Source organism: Taudactylus pleione, unplaced genomic scaffold (genome assembly GCF_031769625.1).
Source record: "Taudactylus pleione unplaced genomic scaffold, aTauple2 ptg000610l, whole genome shotgun sequence".
NCBI lineage: Eukaryota > Metazoa > Chordata > Amphibia > Anura > Myobatrachidae > Taudactylus > Taudactylus pleione.
Window position 1 is genome coordinate 4,154,550 of NW_028285012.1, and position 16,912 is coordinate 4,171,461.

At 44.7% G+C, this 16,912-nt stretch overlaps 1 protein-coding gene across 1 annotated transcript in view; it reads left to right on the plus strand.

The window, feature by feature from the left end:
- Nucleotides 1–16,912, plus strand: part of LOC148480568 (sickle tail protein homolog) — a 476,900-nt gene that overhangs the window by 346,883 nt on the left and 113,105 nt on the right. The window contains exon 3 of the mRNA XM_088454201.1: nt 11,018–11,098. Coding sequence (XP_088310327.1) covers nt 11,018–11,098 — 81 coding nt within the window. The remainder of the gene's footprint in view (nt 1–11,017; nt 11,099–16,912) is intronic.

A 16,912-nucleotide genomic window follows, 5' to 3' on the forward strand; every position in this document is an offset into this window, starting at 1 on the left:
ATAACTTAAGTAAAAATACAATGCAAGTAATTTTTGCGTTATTAATTTTCAGCATGTGATATAGTGGTAAGTATCTAATTACTGCAGTTTATTTTCTGCCAGTCAGGGCTTGCCTGCAGGTGCCTTTTATTGACACCAAGCTATATAAATAGGACAGAGGGCCTGATTCAGCAAGGAACGCAAAGGAGAGAACGCACGCACCCAGCTGCTGCGAGAATATGCTAATCAATGCATACGCACGGAAACAGCAGCACAAGATGCAGACGCCCAGCCCTATTTTAAGCCGCCCATTAATTACTCACAGCCTGATCAGTACGTAAGATAACGTAAACATCGGTAACATCGAGAACCATCGCCCACATTTGCATAATAGATGTTGACCAGACCTCGCGCAGGATCTTGGCAACTTCCTGTGTGCATGGAGTCTCATCACTGCGTCCGTTGCCACACTGGCTTAATTATGGATGCCCTAAGACGGCGTCCCAACGCACAGGCACACCTGGGTTCACCCGACCACTCCCCCCCTTTGCCAGCCACAAACTGCAAATCATGTCATTCATGATGTCATCAAATAGGGACATAAGATGTGCACCCGAAAAAGAGGTGTGGCCTCGGAAATTTTGGGGCAGATAGTTCCATGTGTAAGGTGTCTGACTGCCATCTGAGAGGTGATGGGTTTGAGTCCCGTGTGACAGTATTTTGAAATGTGTGTGTTCAATAAAAGAGGATGTGACTGAAGGTACTTGGGGAGGTGGCCAGATAGAGGAGAGTCAGATAGGGAGGATATAGGGACAGTCAGGAGATGCCGGTGATAAAAGAAAAGGAAATTACAAGTGAGAATGATTATAAACAGAAAGGTGACAGGTCTGAGCAGCGCTCCCCTGCGGTGCCCTGTGCCGTGGCACATGTCACACCACCCTAGTTATGGCTCTGCTAACACAGTTTGGTGCTGTAGTTGGAGTGAGCAGTCTGTCAGCTTCTCCAGGCTAATAAGTAACAAACCCTTCCTAGCACATAATACAATTCTGCCAGCAGTTGAAGGTTGTGATTTGGACCATGCTTGCCTGCTCTACTGACATGTCTGTGAGACTCACGAATCTTGGGTGGCTCTCCCAGACCCTGGGAAGAATAGGTAAGTCTCCCATAACTGGCACCCCTCTGCACGCCCCTGACCACTTTCCGAGTGAAGTGGGCATTCTGGGCAGCTTGATGAGGCAATTTGAGCTGAATTGTCATCATGTCAACCTGATTTACAGCGCAGCAAATCATGGCTTTGTATAGGGGAGACGGCAGGCTTGCCAACTTTCTGGTTGCCCCTCCGGGAGGGAACAGCCAGGTCGACGCTGTAGGGGGTGATGCGAAGATGTGGCAGTGTGATCACGTCATCGTGGCCCCGCTCCCCGCTATACAAGATATTTCCAGGATTGTAAAGCAGGGGGCGGGGCTACGATGACGCGATTCAGCTGACCGCCAGGTAAGTGTGTGTGAGGGGGGTGCGCGAGGTTGGCGGCCAGTCCAGGAGACTTGCCCTCTCCTGGGGGAGCCCCACCCGATTTTGGGAGCATCCCAGTCATTGCGGGAGAGTCAGCAAGTATGTGGGGCATAATGACATGATAGTGGCACCACCACCCCCTCTGGCTCTGCCCACTTGATTGTGCCACTGCACGCTGGAGGGGACAGGCAGAATGTCGGCATGTTTGATTTGAAGCAGAGGATTGCATGTATGGGCTGGAGCTCACACCACCATCTGCAAAACACTGTCCTGGCCACAACACTTTGGGGCATGCCACTTACTCTGGGCGTGTGCTGTTCATATTCCTCTAAAATCCAACACGTGAGAGCTTGGCCCCTGCTGTAGCCTATGTAAAATTTACCGACAATGGCCGCAGCACATGCATGGTCTGTAGACTCAGGGGCGCCAAGAGGGGGGGGGGAGCTGGGACAAATTATTATTATAGTTTTTTTCTGTGTTTCTTTCTGTGGTCACGCCAACCGCGATTAGGCCACGCCCCCTGTCACCTGGGCCCGGCGCAGCTCTTGTCAGCCCTCTGTATACTGCGCATGCACAGGAGTCCGTCAAAGGAGTGAAGAGACTGTCTCCTCGCTCCGAGCACATGTCAGGGATGGGTTCCTTTCAGAGCCCTTGTCCCAGCGTGGGCAATATGATACATGCCGGCGCTATCATCACATCCTGCAACGCGATCATAGGCGCTAATAGGCTGCAAATGCAATTATTGATAAATGGGCCCCAATAGGAGAAAATGGAAGAAATAAAACAATAGTAGCCCATGACCCCACTTTATTATTGTACATAACAACTCCATCACCCTGGTGACAGGACCCCTTTAAAGTGTACATGAGCCTTATCAATGCAGGATAAGTATTGGCTCATAGCAGTCAGTGAGGAATGTGTACCTGCAGATGAAACACAATGGCTGTAGTGTGACTGTTGGACACAAATAAAGGACTTGTGTTCTCTCTCAGTATCTGAAAAGCTATCACATAGGATTTCTATTAATTCCAGAACAGCACAAGCAATATAAATAAGGCTGTCTCAGCTATTACAGTACATCCTTTATGAAGAAATAGAGGTAGTGTTTGGATTAGTGTGACAGTAGAAATTGCATTAATGTATCTATAACCAAGGTTCAGACTAGTGAATGTTATCAAAAAAGATATACCACATTAGTCCATCGCACGGACATAGCGTTATTATACAATACAGACAAAGGAGCTCATTCAGATCCGCTCGCTTGATGCATTCGCTCGCACCCAGCGTATGCAAATCCTGCACACGCCCAGCAAGGCAAGCGATCGCACGGCAAGGCATATGCACGCCCACTATGTCTTGGCGTGTGATCGCTTTGTGTATGCAGATGTCCACCAGCCTGTCTTAAGACGCCCACTTGCGCACGTCATCTCCAGGAAGTGTATGTAACCATTGGTACATCGTGGACCATCGGATTTGATCGCAGCCCTTGAGGTTGACTATACCCTGCTGCAAGCACTGCGATCACTTCAGTGTGAAATACAACCAGGTGACGCGTACAATGATGCTGTCTGGTAATTATGCATGCCTCTGAAACGGCGTTGAGACGCTCAGGCATTCCTGCGTTCGCACCTCCACTACCCCGTTTTCTAGTGGCCTGCCCCTGTCACCACCCATAAATGGCTTCTCCTGTCACTCACTCTGCTGGGCTGTCTATGCGCAGCGAGCGTACGCTTACTGATCTCTCGCACTGGCTCGCGCACGAGCCCTGTGATGCATACACATGCGCAGAATGCGAAAATCGGCCAGCTACGAGCGAACGCAGCCTAGCAAGAGGGTCTGAATCAGCTCCAAAATTCTTATCATTACAATTTCTGAAACAGTAGGTAAAAGAATAACTTCACTATTACTCTTCAACAAGACCAATCAGAGGAGTTAAGCTGGGTACACACTTTTTCGATTGTAGGCTGATCGGGTAAAACTGTCCCGATCAGCCGTGCAGTCTGTCCCCAGTGTGACCCCAGTGTGCAGACATAGCACAGGGTGTACGGGCTTCTATGGGATCGGAAGATTGAACAGATAAAAATTAAACCATACATAAGATGCGACCTCCCGATCCCGACCGTTGCAGAAGCGATAAAAGCTGTTTATCGGCTACCGCTCCTGCATCGGGACAGCATACACATCTATATAATCCAACGCCCGTTCTCTCGATATTGGATGAACGGCCCGATGATTGTATAGGTGTGTACCCAGATTTAGGCTGGGTACACACTTGGGAATATATCGCTCATTCTATCTTTGAGCGATATATATTGCGAGTGCATCGGCAGGTGTGTACACCCGATATCTCTGTGGACGTCGTTCACTGACACATCAGATCGGCCCTGCAGCACAGCCGATGCCGATATATCTAGCTGTGTGTACGGGCGACTCGCCGACCGCCCTTACACTTGCTGCAGGGATCACCGATGACTGACATCTCAAGTGGGCAAATTTAAATACCAGCCCAGACATGGGGTAACCAATCAGCCATCCTAGTGTGTTCCCAGCATTAGAGCTGTGGTTGACCCTCACATTAATTTGTTGGCTTCTATATGCCCTTCTGCAGCCACAACATATAAAGCTTCTATTTCTGGCTGCTTACAGTGATTTCCAGGAAAGGTTTTTTTTACTTTTTATATCATCTAGAAAATGTTAGATGTTTCTTTTAACTATACTTGAATATGAAGAGCATATGTTCTGAATTGGATGCAGTTGTATCTATCTGTGGCAGTTATTCTGTTGATAGCTATTGATTATTCTGTTGATAGCTATTGATTATTCTGTTGATAGCTATTGATTATTCTGTTGATAGCTATTGATTATTCTGTTGATAGCTATTGATAGTATAATAATAGATGCACATACAGGGGATGATTCGAAGTCACAGTTCTGTCTCTGCACAGGTTTAGCATACAGCCTCCGCCTCAGAATCAACCCCATCTGAGTGGTTTTAAAAAGAATATATAAGGATTTAACTTCTATGCTTAGTTTATTTTATGCCTCTGGTGTAAAGGAGTGTGGCGACTCCAGTGGTGGGGCTACCGCACAGTCCAATATTAGCCACACCAACTGTCACCCCAAACTCTGCCAAACATCATTGGCAGTTGGTGTGACTCCCCTATTTGAATATTGGCACAGCCACAACTCTGAAGCCACCACTCAACCCAGACAATGAGCTTGCAGTCCTACAGCACTTGGTCCATATTGCTTTGTCACCCAATCACTTCGGTTGAGAGGAAACATTTTACTGCTTTTCACCCCTTTAAGGGATTCAATTTTGAAAGATCTCTGCTTACTGGGTGCTTACGTCATGAAAGGAACATACTCCCCAAATTTCATGTATCTAGGACCAGGGGTTTGGGCTGGGCGTTGATGAGTCAGTCAGGACATTGTTATAGATAGATAGATAGATAGATAGATAGATAGATAGATAGATAGATAGATAGATAGATAGATAGATAGATAGATTATGATTCACTCATCACTTCCACTTCTAGTCTGACCTGTTCTTTGCTAGGGACTGGAGTTGTCTGCTAGCGGCATGAGGGCTGCACACCCCTCATCAAGTTCTTTGTACACACAGTACTTAATCAAGGGGATTTTCCGTCCTGGCCTCCTGTGCTATCATCCTCCTTCCGCCACAGCCACTCAGCTGGGATCCGATTCCATTTTACATGTGTTATTTTTCCTCTGAGAAATATCGAGCTGTCTGGTATTCCCCTAGGTTCTTGGCACAAAGCTGGATGATGTATCTGTCCTAAATTACTCAGAGCACCACAGAATTTTGATGCCTACTACAGATAAGCTGCGTCTGTCCATGCAGAGACTGAGGGTGAGATGGATATTTGCAGGGACAATATTAAATATAATAAGTACTTATTTTTTCCTAGTGAATTGAATATGATAGTAAGCGGATGTTAATTTCAGGCATACTGTACACTCTCTGAGTCTGGACACTGCCCTCAGCCGTTTGCCAGTGATAATATTTTCGTACAATTGTCTCTGTATCCCGATTATGAAAGTGGAATTGTCACATTTTCTTTTGTTGGAAAACTTCTTTATGGACCAAGTCTATGGTGTCACTACAGCAGAGCTACTGGTAGAACTTGTCATTAAGGCACAGTCTTGATCCAAGTGCAGAAAATAATAGCTTTTTTTTTTTTACATGTCTATATAACCTAATTCAAAAACATTTTATATTCTGTTAGGGGTCACGTACTAAATAAATAATAGTGATAATCTGATTGGTTGCTATTGCTTGTCTGCACAATTACCTGTGTACTATTCACTTAGTAACTTTTCTAGAAATTACTAAACTACTAAATTACTAAACTACTGTTTCGAAATAACACCACAAGTGATCACTGTGATACAACATATCACCAAGTCCCCTATTCACTATAATAGTAGCAATATATATACACTATATCTATCTATACATAGTATAAAGTAAAGTCCCTGGTAGGCAGTGCCAGATTAACATCCACATGGGCCTGGAGCTGAAATTCATGAAGGGCCTATTGTGTGCCGCTGTTGGGGGTGTGACAAGTGCTGCAGCAGTGTGACTGGTGATGTGGGGCCGTGACCAATGTGGTGTAGGTGTGGTTTACATAGGGGTGTGGCCTGTGCTGTGGGTGTGTTTAGTTCCATGGAAGGTATTGCTGGCGCCTACCTTCAAACTAAGCAGCTACTGTTGGAAATCCGCCACTCTCTGTCCTTCCCTCCAAACACCACTTTCAGTATAAATTTTATATACATATACATATATATACACACATTGAGCGCACTGATAAGACTCTGGGCACTAGAGTGTATCCAGAGCCTATAGCACATGCGCAGGTCACCAAGAAAAATGCCCGCGGTGACCATTTTCCCTGTACTGTGCATGCGCAAAACGATGGGAAAATGGCCACAGCAGCCTTTTCCCAGGCATTTTTCACAGTGCTGACACTGGTGCTGATGTGGGACTCTCTCTCTCTCTCTCTCTCTCTCTCTGTTAGCTCTCTCGCTCCTGTGGCTCTCTCTCTCTTTCTTGTAGCTCTCTCTCTCTCTCTCTTGTAGCTCTCTCTCTCCTGTAGCTCTCTCTCTCTCTCTCTCTCTCTCTCTCTCTCTCGTAGCTCTCTCCTGTAGCTCTCTCTCTCTCTCTCTCTTGTAGCTCTCTCTCTCTCTCTCTCTCTCTCTCGTAGCTCTCTCTCCTGTAGCTCTCTCTCTCTCTTGTAGCTCTCTCTCTCTCCTGTAGCTCTCTCTCTCTCTCTCTCTCCTGTAGCTCTCTCTCTCTCTTGTAGCTCTCTCCCTCCTGTAGCTCTCTCTCTATCTCTCTCTCTTGTAGCTCTCTCTCTCTCTCTCTCTCTTGTAGCTCTCTCTCTCTCCTGTAGCTCTCTCTCTTTCTTGTAGCTCTCTCTCTCTCTCCTGTAGCTCTCTCTCTCCTGTAGCGCTCTCTCTCTCTCCTGTAGCTCTCTCTCTCTCCTATAGCTCTCTCTCTCTCTCTGTCCTGTTGCTCTCTCTCTCCTGTAGCTCTCTCTCTCTCCTGTAGCTCTCTCTCTCTGTCCTGTAGCTCTCTCTCCTGTAGCTCTCTCTCTCCTGTAGCTCTCTCTCTCTCTCTCCTGTAGCTCTCTCTCTCTCCTGTAGCTCTCTCTATCTCTCCTGTAGCTCTATCTCTCTCTCTCCTGTAGCTCTCTCTCTCTCCTGTAGCTCTCTCTCTCTCCTGTAGCTCTCTCTCTCCTGTAGCTCTCTCTCTCTCCTGTATCTCTCTCTCTCTCCTGTAGCTCTCTCTCTCCTGTAGCTCTCTCTCTCTCTCCTGTAGCTCTCTCTCTCTCTCTGTCCTGTAGCTCTCTCTCTCCTGTAGCTCTCTCTCTCTCCTGTAGCTCTCTCTCTCTGTCCTGTAGCTCTCTCTCTCCTGTAGCTCTCTCTCTCTCTCTCCTGTAGCTCTCTATCTTACACTGACTAAACTTAGCTACGGGCGGCCGGGGGAAGAGTTAGCTGGGCTGGTGGTGAATGGAAAAAAAAAAGTATTTTTCCTGTCTTCAACGCAGATAAATGTATGTGGGCCTATTATCAATGGGAGGCCTGGAGCTGTAGCTCCACTCACCCCATTGTTAATCCGGCCCTGCTGGTAGGGATCTTTCTGTTTGTTCGGGCTAATCTCCAGAACCACTGGACGGATTTTGATGCAGTTTTCGCTATTCTATAGATCATTTGTGGAGGAAGGTTTAGGTGTATGAGATATTAATGTATGACAAAAGGGAGCCGAGCAGCAGAGCCGTAACTAGAAATTTTGGTGCCCTGTGCCAGAAAGAGCATTGGCGCCCCCTAATTTTTCAAAGGGACATAATGCACCCAAAAAAGGGCCATGGCTTCATGGAGAAGGGCCAGGGAAGAGATAGGAGAGGCCAGGAGATGCTGGGGATAAAATTAGAGGAAGCTACAAGCAAGAATGATAATAAACAGAAATTTGACAGACCCAAACAGCGCCCCCTGTCCTGTGGTGCCCTGTGCGATGGCACCGGCCGCACTACCCTAGCTACGGCCCTGCCGAGCAGTGACGATTTTAGTGCAGCAAGTCAATGAAAAACAGATTTCCTAGCGCATTCTTGGCTTACGCTGCCTAAACCTTTAAAGAAAAATCACAACGATGGATTTTATTTTATACCATGTAGAGATTGATACGTATTATCCAGTTTCTCCAGAAAAAAATTATTTCAATACACACAGGAAAAAAAAAGAAGAAAAAAGGGGTCTATAACTTGGCGCACTTATCCCCCATAAACCAAAAAATATATATTTATCCATGTAATGATGAATTGAAATAAAATATAACTTTTATTGTATATCTTTCAAATAATGGCGAAATATTAAAATTATGTTGTGCAAACAAATCATACAAACAGTGATATTATTAAAATTATTATCCACTAAGGAAAAAGTGCCCTCACATTACCAGCAAATAATTTCTTATAAAGGTTGGTCTACCATTGATTGACTTATTATGAGATATTTAATTGATTCTCACAGTCTGGTAGATGAAGGGTAAATGAATACCCTTTATGTGAATGTATCATATATCTGTGTACATTTATAAACTGACATTTAGTATCACTATCTTGATTATCCTGATTATTAGGTGGATTTTATTTCCAACTCTCTGTAGTAAGTTCAGGATTTATAATTGTTACTGTGTACTTAATGATCCCAGACACTGTGTCTAATTATTCAGATACACTGTGTCTATGTTAAGTAATGGTGATATCACGGGAACATATAACAGTAATGGTGATATCACGGGAACATATAATAGATAAAGTGAAACCCTTATGTCAGTGAAACCTGCGAGTATGAATATTCATATACAGCAAATATCATGTGTGGAAGATCCTAAACATCACCGTGCAGCTGCGTTTTTGCACATAGTTAAATGTGACCTTTTAAATCAGAATGATGGACACTTAGCACATCTCAATGTCTGTGATGCAGCTGCATCAGTGACCAATGCGTATGGTGTTAGTTGATTAACCCATTCAGGGCACAGCAATCAGCTTCCCTTTGGTGTGTTTCACCATATATGCCGTTGAATTATGCAGGAATTATTTTATAAAATTAATTAAGCAGGCTATTATAGCCATTATTTTGCAGATAATTGCAAGTAATTTCACTGTTTAGTGGCTAATATTTATACATATATTTCATATGCATTACTCATTAGGTCCTCAATTGATCTTTAAGGTGCGTAACGATTTTTTGAACGATTTAACTATAACTATGTCGTTATCATTAAATCGTTTATAAAATCGTTCATCTTTTTAAGGTGAACGATGAACGATAATTGTTCATGCGCGTTCACGTTTGTAGTTTGTAGTTCATCGTCCATTCTGACTGTCCAACAAACGATTTTCATTCAGAAAATCGTTCATGTTGTACAGAATGAATGATGCCCATTCGCTGTATGCATGATTAAAAAAATCGTTCATCGTTCATGAAAATCGCTCATTAATTTAGTAACCAACGATTTTTATAAATGATTTTCTTTCACTTTTTCAAGGGAAAATCTGGACAAAAAGCGTTCACTAAAATTGTTGGTTACTAACATTGTTATGTGTGTACGCAGCTTAAGGGCTATGATCAGCTTACTATGGTATAAGCGTGGAGATCCTGTAGTAGTCTGCTACCATTTGCACTTGGATAGACGTACACTGGTGGTGCTCAGATCTGCCTGTTGATATAAATGCCTGCTATGATGTCTGCGGGGAGATTCTATGTAAGCCTGCTACCGTTTACACATACATTCACATACACTTTTTACATATATAGAAACATGCTGAGGTACAGAGGGCACATGTGCCGACGTACGTTTCGCTCAATTGCTTTTTCAAGGCAAAAAGACAAATTGATGTAAGCCCTGTTTACTGATCCAAAATTTCAGTTATTCTCTTTTCTTACCGTTCCTATTTCATTTATGTGAAAAATGATTCTTTAATTTCAAATGAGTCCAATTCCCGGTAAGAGTCTGCTTTGGAATGACAATAAATAAAGCACAGGGACAGACACTTAACGTGGCAGGAGTTGACCTACCGTAAGTGAGTTTTTCTCATGGACAACTTTACGTGGCCCTTTTGCATGTCACGTCACAACTAAATCTTTTCGTGTTGACGTCAGGAGGGAAAACTACTAATGTCTACAAGGAAATCTTATAAGACCTCAGTTAAAAAAGACTATCGCCATAAATTAAAATTTGCTCCTGGGGATCTGCAGGTGCTGGATCATGTGTCATCTAGTTACAGATGTTCTCCTTACACCCAGTGGTTCTGGACTCTGACATAACACAGGTGTCCTAACGCAAAGTCAGGGAGGATAGATTCCTCCCGTGGGGCAGACAGGGAACCTTTATATAATATTGAAATACTGTATATAATATGCAAAAGGCAATTTACTGCACTATTGTGTGTTTGTTCTGTTGATATGTTTTGCTGTTGAGCCTTTATATCTTAGTGCATATCCTTCTTCCGTCACTGTAGAACTCGGGGCAGCGCTATATTAAAGTGTGCCGCTGTTGATATTGAGCATCAGTGTAAGAGATGACACGTTGAGGGCCATTTACACCACTCAGAAGCACAGATAAGCCACATTAGTGCAATACATAGAGTTGTGAGTAGTACTAAGTGTTTGATAAGTGTGTTGACACTTTGGCATGTTCTGTAAGTTGGCACCTGCAGCCTGGTAAGTTCAGCAAACAAGCCCCAGTACGTTTTCAGTTTCTAACCCACAATTATACTGTGCTGCAATGCTGGTTACTGTTGTTGTTCCCTGAAATCCATCCATAGATCACGTTATCGCAATGTGTTGTAAACCACGATGACAGTTCGTACGTCTCCTGTTTATCAACTACTCTAGTGAGAAGGGTAATGGCAGGGACGAGAAGCCAGGACAGATCTCTTTTATTTTCCTGCTACAAATTGCCTCTTTCTCTCTTCTCTCTCTCCCCATCCACAGGCTGTGCAGTGCATGCTGGCCTCACTTCACTCAGAGCTTGACATTCAAAGGTACTTGATGAAAATTGAATCCTCTCAGAGAGTTAGTACATTATTCCTTTCTGTGTTTTACTGTATTTTTTAAGGCCTGAGATTTTCTCTTCTAACCACCTACAGTTTGCCGTGAGAATGCATCCGCTAAACCAGGGGGGAAGATTTGCATGAATTACAGAAAGGGTGATGTTAAATGAAATTGAGTGATGGCATGTACTCATTGTGCATTTCTGGTGCTAATAAGTGTTGTCAGTGATTCACAGGGCCGCATAACCCCACATGAACTTCACACATACTGACTCTGTACGGATCATTCACTAACATTGTATTTAGGTGCAAAATGTGCACAGGACCACAGTTGCCAATCAGTGATGAGCTTGTATCTGTCTAAAGCAAGTTAGACAATGAAGGTGTCTATTTTGTTGCCTTAATTTAGTGCACATTTTGTACTTAAATGCAGTATTAGTGAATGAGCACCTTTTACGCTTTGTGGTAATCTTGCTATCCAGCTTTATACAAATTCACTTCTGAAGTTGGTGATATATCTTCATTTATTGTACTTGTCACCAAAAAGGAACCTTCTCGTTACAATTATAATTATCTCTATCCCCTGCTTGACTTCTTCTGTAACTCTCCTCCTGTGTTCCCTGGAAGCCTATACCTAATACCAGTGAGATTCTGTGCAGAGGGAAGGAGCTATCTGTGGAATTCTTTAATTCCTTTCTCTTAAATTATAATTTTTTAATAGACTCAGATTGAGCTGTGAAGTCAAAGATCCAATGAGAATGAGCCAGCCTTGGGCTTGTTTAATGACGTGTGCTTGTATATAGAAATGAAGTTTTATGCCTGGCATGTAGATCACGCTGGGGATTACAGTATGGTGGGCTGTATTCACATAGAGGAAAGGTTGGGAAAAATCTCCCAACTTCTTACTACTGCAACGCTGAGCTCCATCACTACAGAGAGGTAAGCTGGGATATTGCCATCCTGCCAGAAAAACATTCTGCATATACAGTAATTGTTTTATTTATTTATTGTCGTGACCTATTAATAATTGAAAGATAGATCTTTATTAACATTGTTCAACATTCAGAGAATACCAAGCCTGACACCAATTCCTTTAGGGGTACGCAGCCTGTGGGTTAGAGTGCCAACTGGAATCTGTTTTTTTTTTTGTGTGTGTGTCAACTGATTGCCATAAAGCAATACATTTTATTGATAATTAGCTAATTTAGGGTCCATGGACAATGGTACACTGACACTTGGGGCAACATTTACTAAGCGGCAGGATCTAAACCCCGGGGGTTTGGTGGCAGTTTGGCGGCGGTTTCTAAATGACAGCCCTGTTCTGTTCTATTCTATGTTTAGACAGCTGTTTAGTAGCTTAGTAAGTTTAGAACAATCATACTCTGACACTTGGATTCCGAGAAAAATGCTACACTGACATTATGTGTCCAAGAACAGTGGCGCACTGACTCTCGTGTCCCAGAACAAACATGCTCTAAAATTTGGGGTCCCAGAATAATGGTGCACTCACACTTGGGGTCCCAGAACAATAATGCACTGACATTTGTAGTCCTAGAACAATTGTACACTGGCACTTGTAGTCCCAGAACAATGGTACACTGACACTTGTAGTCCTAGAACAATGGTACACTGACACTTGTAGTCCTAGAACAATGGTACACTGACACTTGTAGTCCCAGAACAACGGTACATTGACACTTCTAATCCTAGAACAACAGTACACTGGCACTTGTAGTCCTAGAACAATGGTACACTGGCACTTGTAGTCCTAGAACAATGGTACACTGACACTTGTAGTCCCAGAACAACGGTACATTGGCACTTCTAATCCTAGAACAACAGTACACTGGCACTTGTAGTCCTAGAACAATTGTACACTGACACTTGTAGTCCTAGAACAATGGTACACTGACACTTGTAGTCCCAGAACAACGGTACATTGGCACTTCTAATCCTAGAACAGCGGTATACTGGCACTTGTAGTCCCAGAACAATGGTACACTGACACTTGTAGTCCTAGAAAAATGGTACATTGACACTTGTAGTCCCAGAACAACGGTACACTGGCATTTGTAGTCCTAGAACAACAGTACACTGGCACTTGTAGTCCTAGAACAATGGTACACTGGCACTTGTAGTCCTACAACAGAGGTATACTGGCACTTGTAGTCCCAGAACAATGGTACACTGACACTTGTAGTCCCAGAACAACGGTACACTGGCACTTGTAGTCCTAGAACAATGATACACTTACACTTGTAGTCCGAGAACAATGGTACCGTGGCACTTTTAGTCCTAGAACAATGGTACACTGACACTTGTAGTCCCAGAACAACGGTATACTGGCACTTGTAATCCTAGAACAACAGTACACTGGCACTTGTAGTCCTAGAACAATGGTACACTGGCACTTGTAGTCCTTGAACAACGGTATACTGGCACTTGTAGTCCTAGAACAACGGTACACTGGCATTTGTAGTCCCAGAACAATGGTACACTGGCACTTGTAGTCCTAGAACAATTATACACTTACACTTGTAGTCCTAGAACAATGGTACATTGACACTTGTAGTCCCAGAACAACACACAGGGACACTTGTAGTCCTAGAATGGTACCGTGGCACTTTTAGTCCTAGAACAATGGTACACTGGCATTTGTAGTCCGAGAACAATGGTACACTGACACTTGTAGTCCCAAAACAATGGTACACTGACACTTGTAGCCTCAGAACATTGGTACACTGATACTTGTAGTCCCAGAACAATGGTACACTGGCACTTGTAGTCCCAGAACAACAGTACACTGGCACTTGTAATCCTAGAACAACAGTACACTGGCACTTGTAGTCCTAGAACAACAGTACACTGGTACTTGTAGTCCTAGAACAATGGTACACTGGAACTTGTAGTCCTAGAACAGCGGTATACTGGCACTTGTAGTCCCAGAACAACAGTACACTGGCACTTGTAGTCCTAGAACAACAGTACACTGGCACTTGTAGTCCTAGAACAATGGTACACTGGAACTTGTAGTCCTAGAACAGCGGTATACTGGCACTTGTAGTCCCAGAACAATGGTACACTGACACTTGTAGTCCCAGAACAACGGTACACTGGCACTTGTAGTCCTAGAACAATGATACACTTACACTTGTAGTCCGAGAACAATGGTACCATGGCACTTTTAGTCCTAGAACAATGGTACACTGACACTTGTAGTCCCAGAACAACGGTACACTGGCACTTGTATTCCTAGAATAACAGTACACTGGCACTTGTAGTCCTAGAACAATGGTACACTGGCACTTGTAGTCCTAGAACAACGGTATACTGGCACTTGTAGTCCTAGAACAACGGTACACTGGCACTTGTAGTCCTAGAACAATGGTACACTGGCACTTGTAGTCCTAGAACAACGGTATACTGGCACTTGAAGTCCTAGAACAACGGTACACTGGCACTTGTAGTCCCAGAACAACAGTACACTGGCACTTGTAGTCCTAGAACAATTATACACTTACATTTGTAGTCATAGAACAATGGTACATTGACACTCGTAGTCCCAAAACAATGGTACACTGACACTTGTAGCCTCAGAACATTGGTACACTGATACTTGTAGTCCTAGAACAATGGTACACTGACACTTGTAGTCCCAGAACAATGGTACACTGACACTTGTAGTCCCAGAACAATGGTACACTGACACTTGTAGTCCCGGAACAATGGTACACTGACACTTGTAGTCCCAGAACAATGGTACACTGACACTTGTAGTCCAAATGTAGCCGGGTGGGGGCCTTCACAATTATGCGTGCATTGGGAAAAGGGGTATTCCCCTTACCAATCCAGCCCGACAGGTCTCAGGCTGCTCCCCCACTGGCTTTCAGTCAAAAGTGCCCATTATTCAGTGCCCCCTGTAGTTTTCCCCTTTATGCATTGACCCCTGTAGTTTTTGCCCTTATGCATTGCCCCCTGGCTGAAGTAGTGCCCCAGCTTGGTCCCTTATGTAGTGCCCCCAGACTGGCCCTTCATGCATTGCCCCCTGGCTGAAGTAGTGGCCCTATGTAGTGCCTCCAGACTGGTCCCTTATGTAGTGCCCCCAGACTGGCCCCTTATGCAGTGCCATCAGACTGGCCCCTTATGCAGTGCCCCCAGACTGGCCCTTTATGCATTGCCCCTGGCTGAAGTAGTGGCCCTATGTAGTGACCCCAGACTGGTCCCTTATGTACTGCCCACAGACTGGCCCCTTATGCAGTGCCCCCAGACTGGCCCCTTATGCAGTGCCCCCAGGCTGGCCCCTTATGCAGTGCCCCCAGGTTTAATAGTGTCTCTTATGTAGTGCCCCCAGGCTGGCCCCTTATGCAGTGCCCCCAGGTTTAATAGTGCCCCCAGGCTGGCCCCTTATGCAGTGCCCCCAGGTTTAATAGTGTCCCTTATGCAGTGCCCCCAGACTTAAATAGTGCCCCCAGACTGGTCCTGGCCCCAGCACTTACCTTTACTTGCTGGCCACTCGCCGTTCCCGCTGCCGCTACTTCGCGCTGACTGGATCTAACTGGATCCAGCAGACGCGCGGGGCAGGCTCCTCACGTCGCAGGTGACGTCATGACGCCACCTGCACAGTGCATCACTGGGAACGCTGGCCTCTGAAGTGATCGGAGGCTTCTTTAGCCCCGGGCGCTTCAGAGCCCTGCGTTCCACAGCGGGGGTCACCAGGGGTCGGCGGGGAAAAGTGCCGGGCGGCAGGCTGTTTCTGCCAGGCGATGCGCCCGCAGAAAACAGCCTGGGGAGAACACTGAGGTGCTAGATAAATTAGAAGTAGAATCTGATTGGTTGCTATGGGCAACATCACTTCTTAAATAGAACTCCCATCTTAGTAAATTTACCCCTAAAGGGGGGCATCCACTCCTCGATTTTAGCAGGCGATTGAACAATAATGACATCGTTATTGTTCAATCGTTTAAAAATCGTTTATAAATCGTGCAGTGTTTGGTCGTTAACGATCAACGATGCGCGCTCCCGCTGGTCGTTTGATCGTCTCGTCAGTCGACTGAACATGCAGGTCAATTTCACTTGATCTATTACAGATAGTTTGCAAATCGTTCAGACTGAAAGATAAAATTTCAAGGGAAAAAATCAAGGGAAAATCGTTTAGAGATTGGACAAGGAGTAGATCGTCTAGTGGATGTGCCCCTTAAGTCTTTATTTACACCTTAAAAGACTGTTCAACAGGTGTCGCTAGATAAAAAGCAGCAGTGCTTGGCTGGTATTTTGCTTTAATGAATTCATAATTCAATTATGCCACCTTGAATTTGAGACATGACCTTGTACATACATTAGGATGGTGGCATGTGACTTGTGAGATGTAAGATGTAAAATTATCTGTGCACATGGACTTCAAGTAGTGTTCCTGAAAGCAGAAGTTTGTTAGTACTGTCATCGTGAGAGACATGCCATAAATAAGCTCATGTAACCCCTATACATGTAACATAAAATAAGAAATATAAAGCCTGCAGTGACCAGGAAGACAAAAAGCATTAATCTCGGAACCAAAACGCATGCTGTTGAAATGTGATGATATCAGTGGTGTAACCAGGGGGAGTTGGGCAGGGCACGTGTCCTGGGTGCTGTGTTGGAACTGGCGGGGGTAGTGGTGGTGGGGGAGGAGAGGCGCTACTGTCCAGTCAGTGCGGTCTGGAGTAGTGTACAAAACATTAATTGCAATCGATCGGTAGATCGTGGACATGTGACGGGTCAATCGCTGTGAACGTCTGGGAGCAGCCAGCAGCAGCCACTAAGAGTCAGACAGTTTCTTATTGGCTGCTGCACCCAGGGC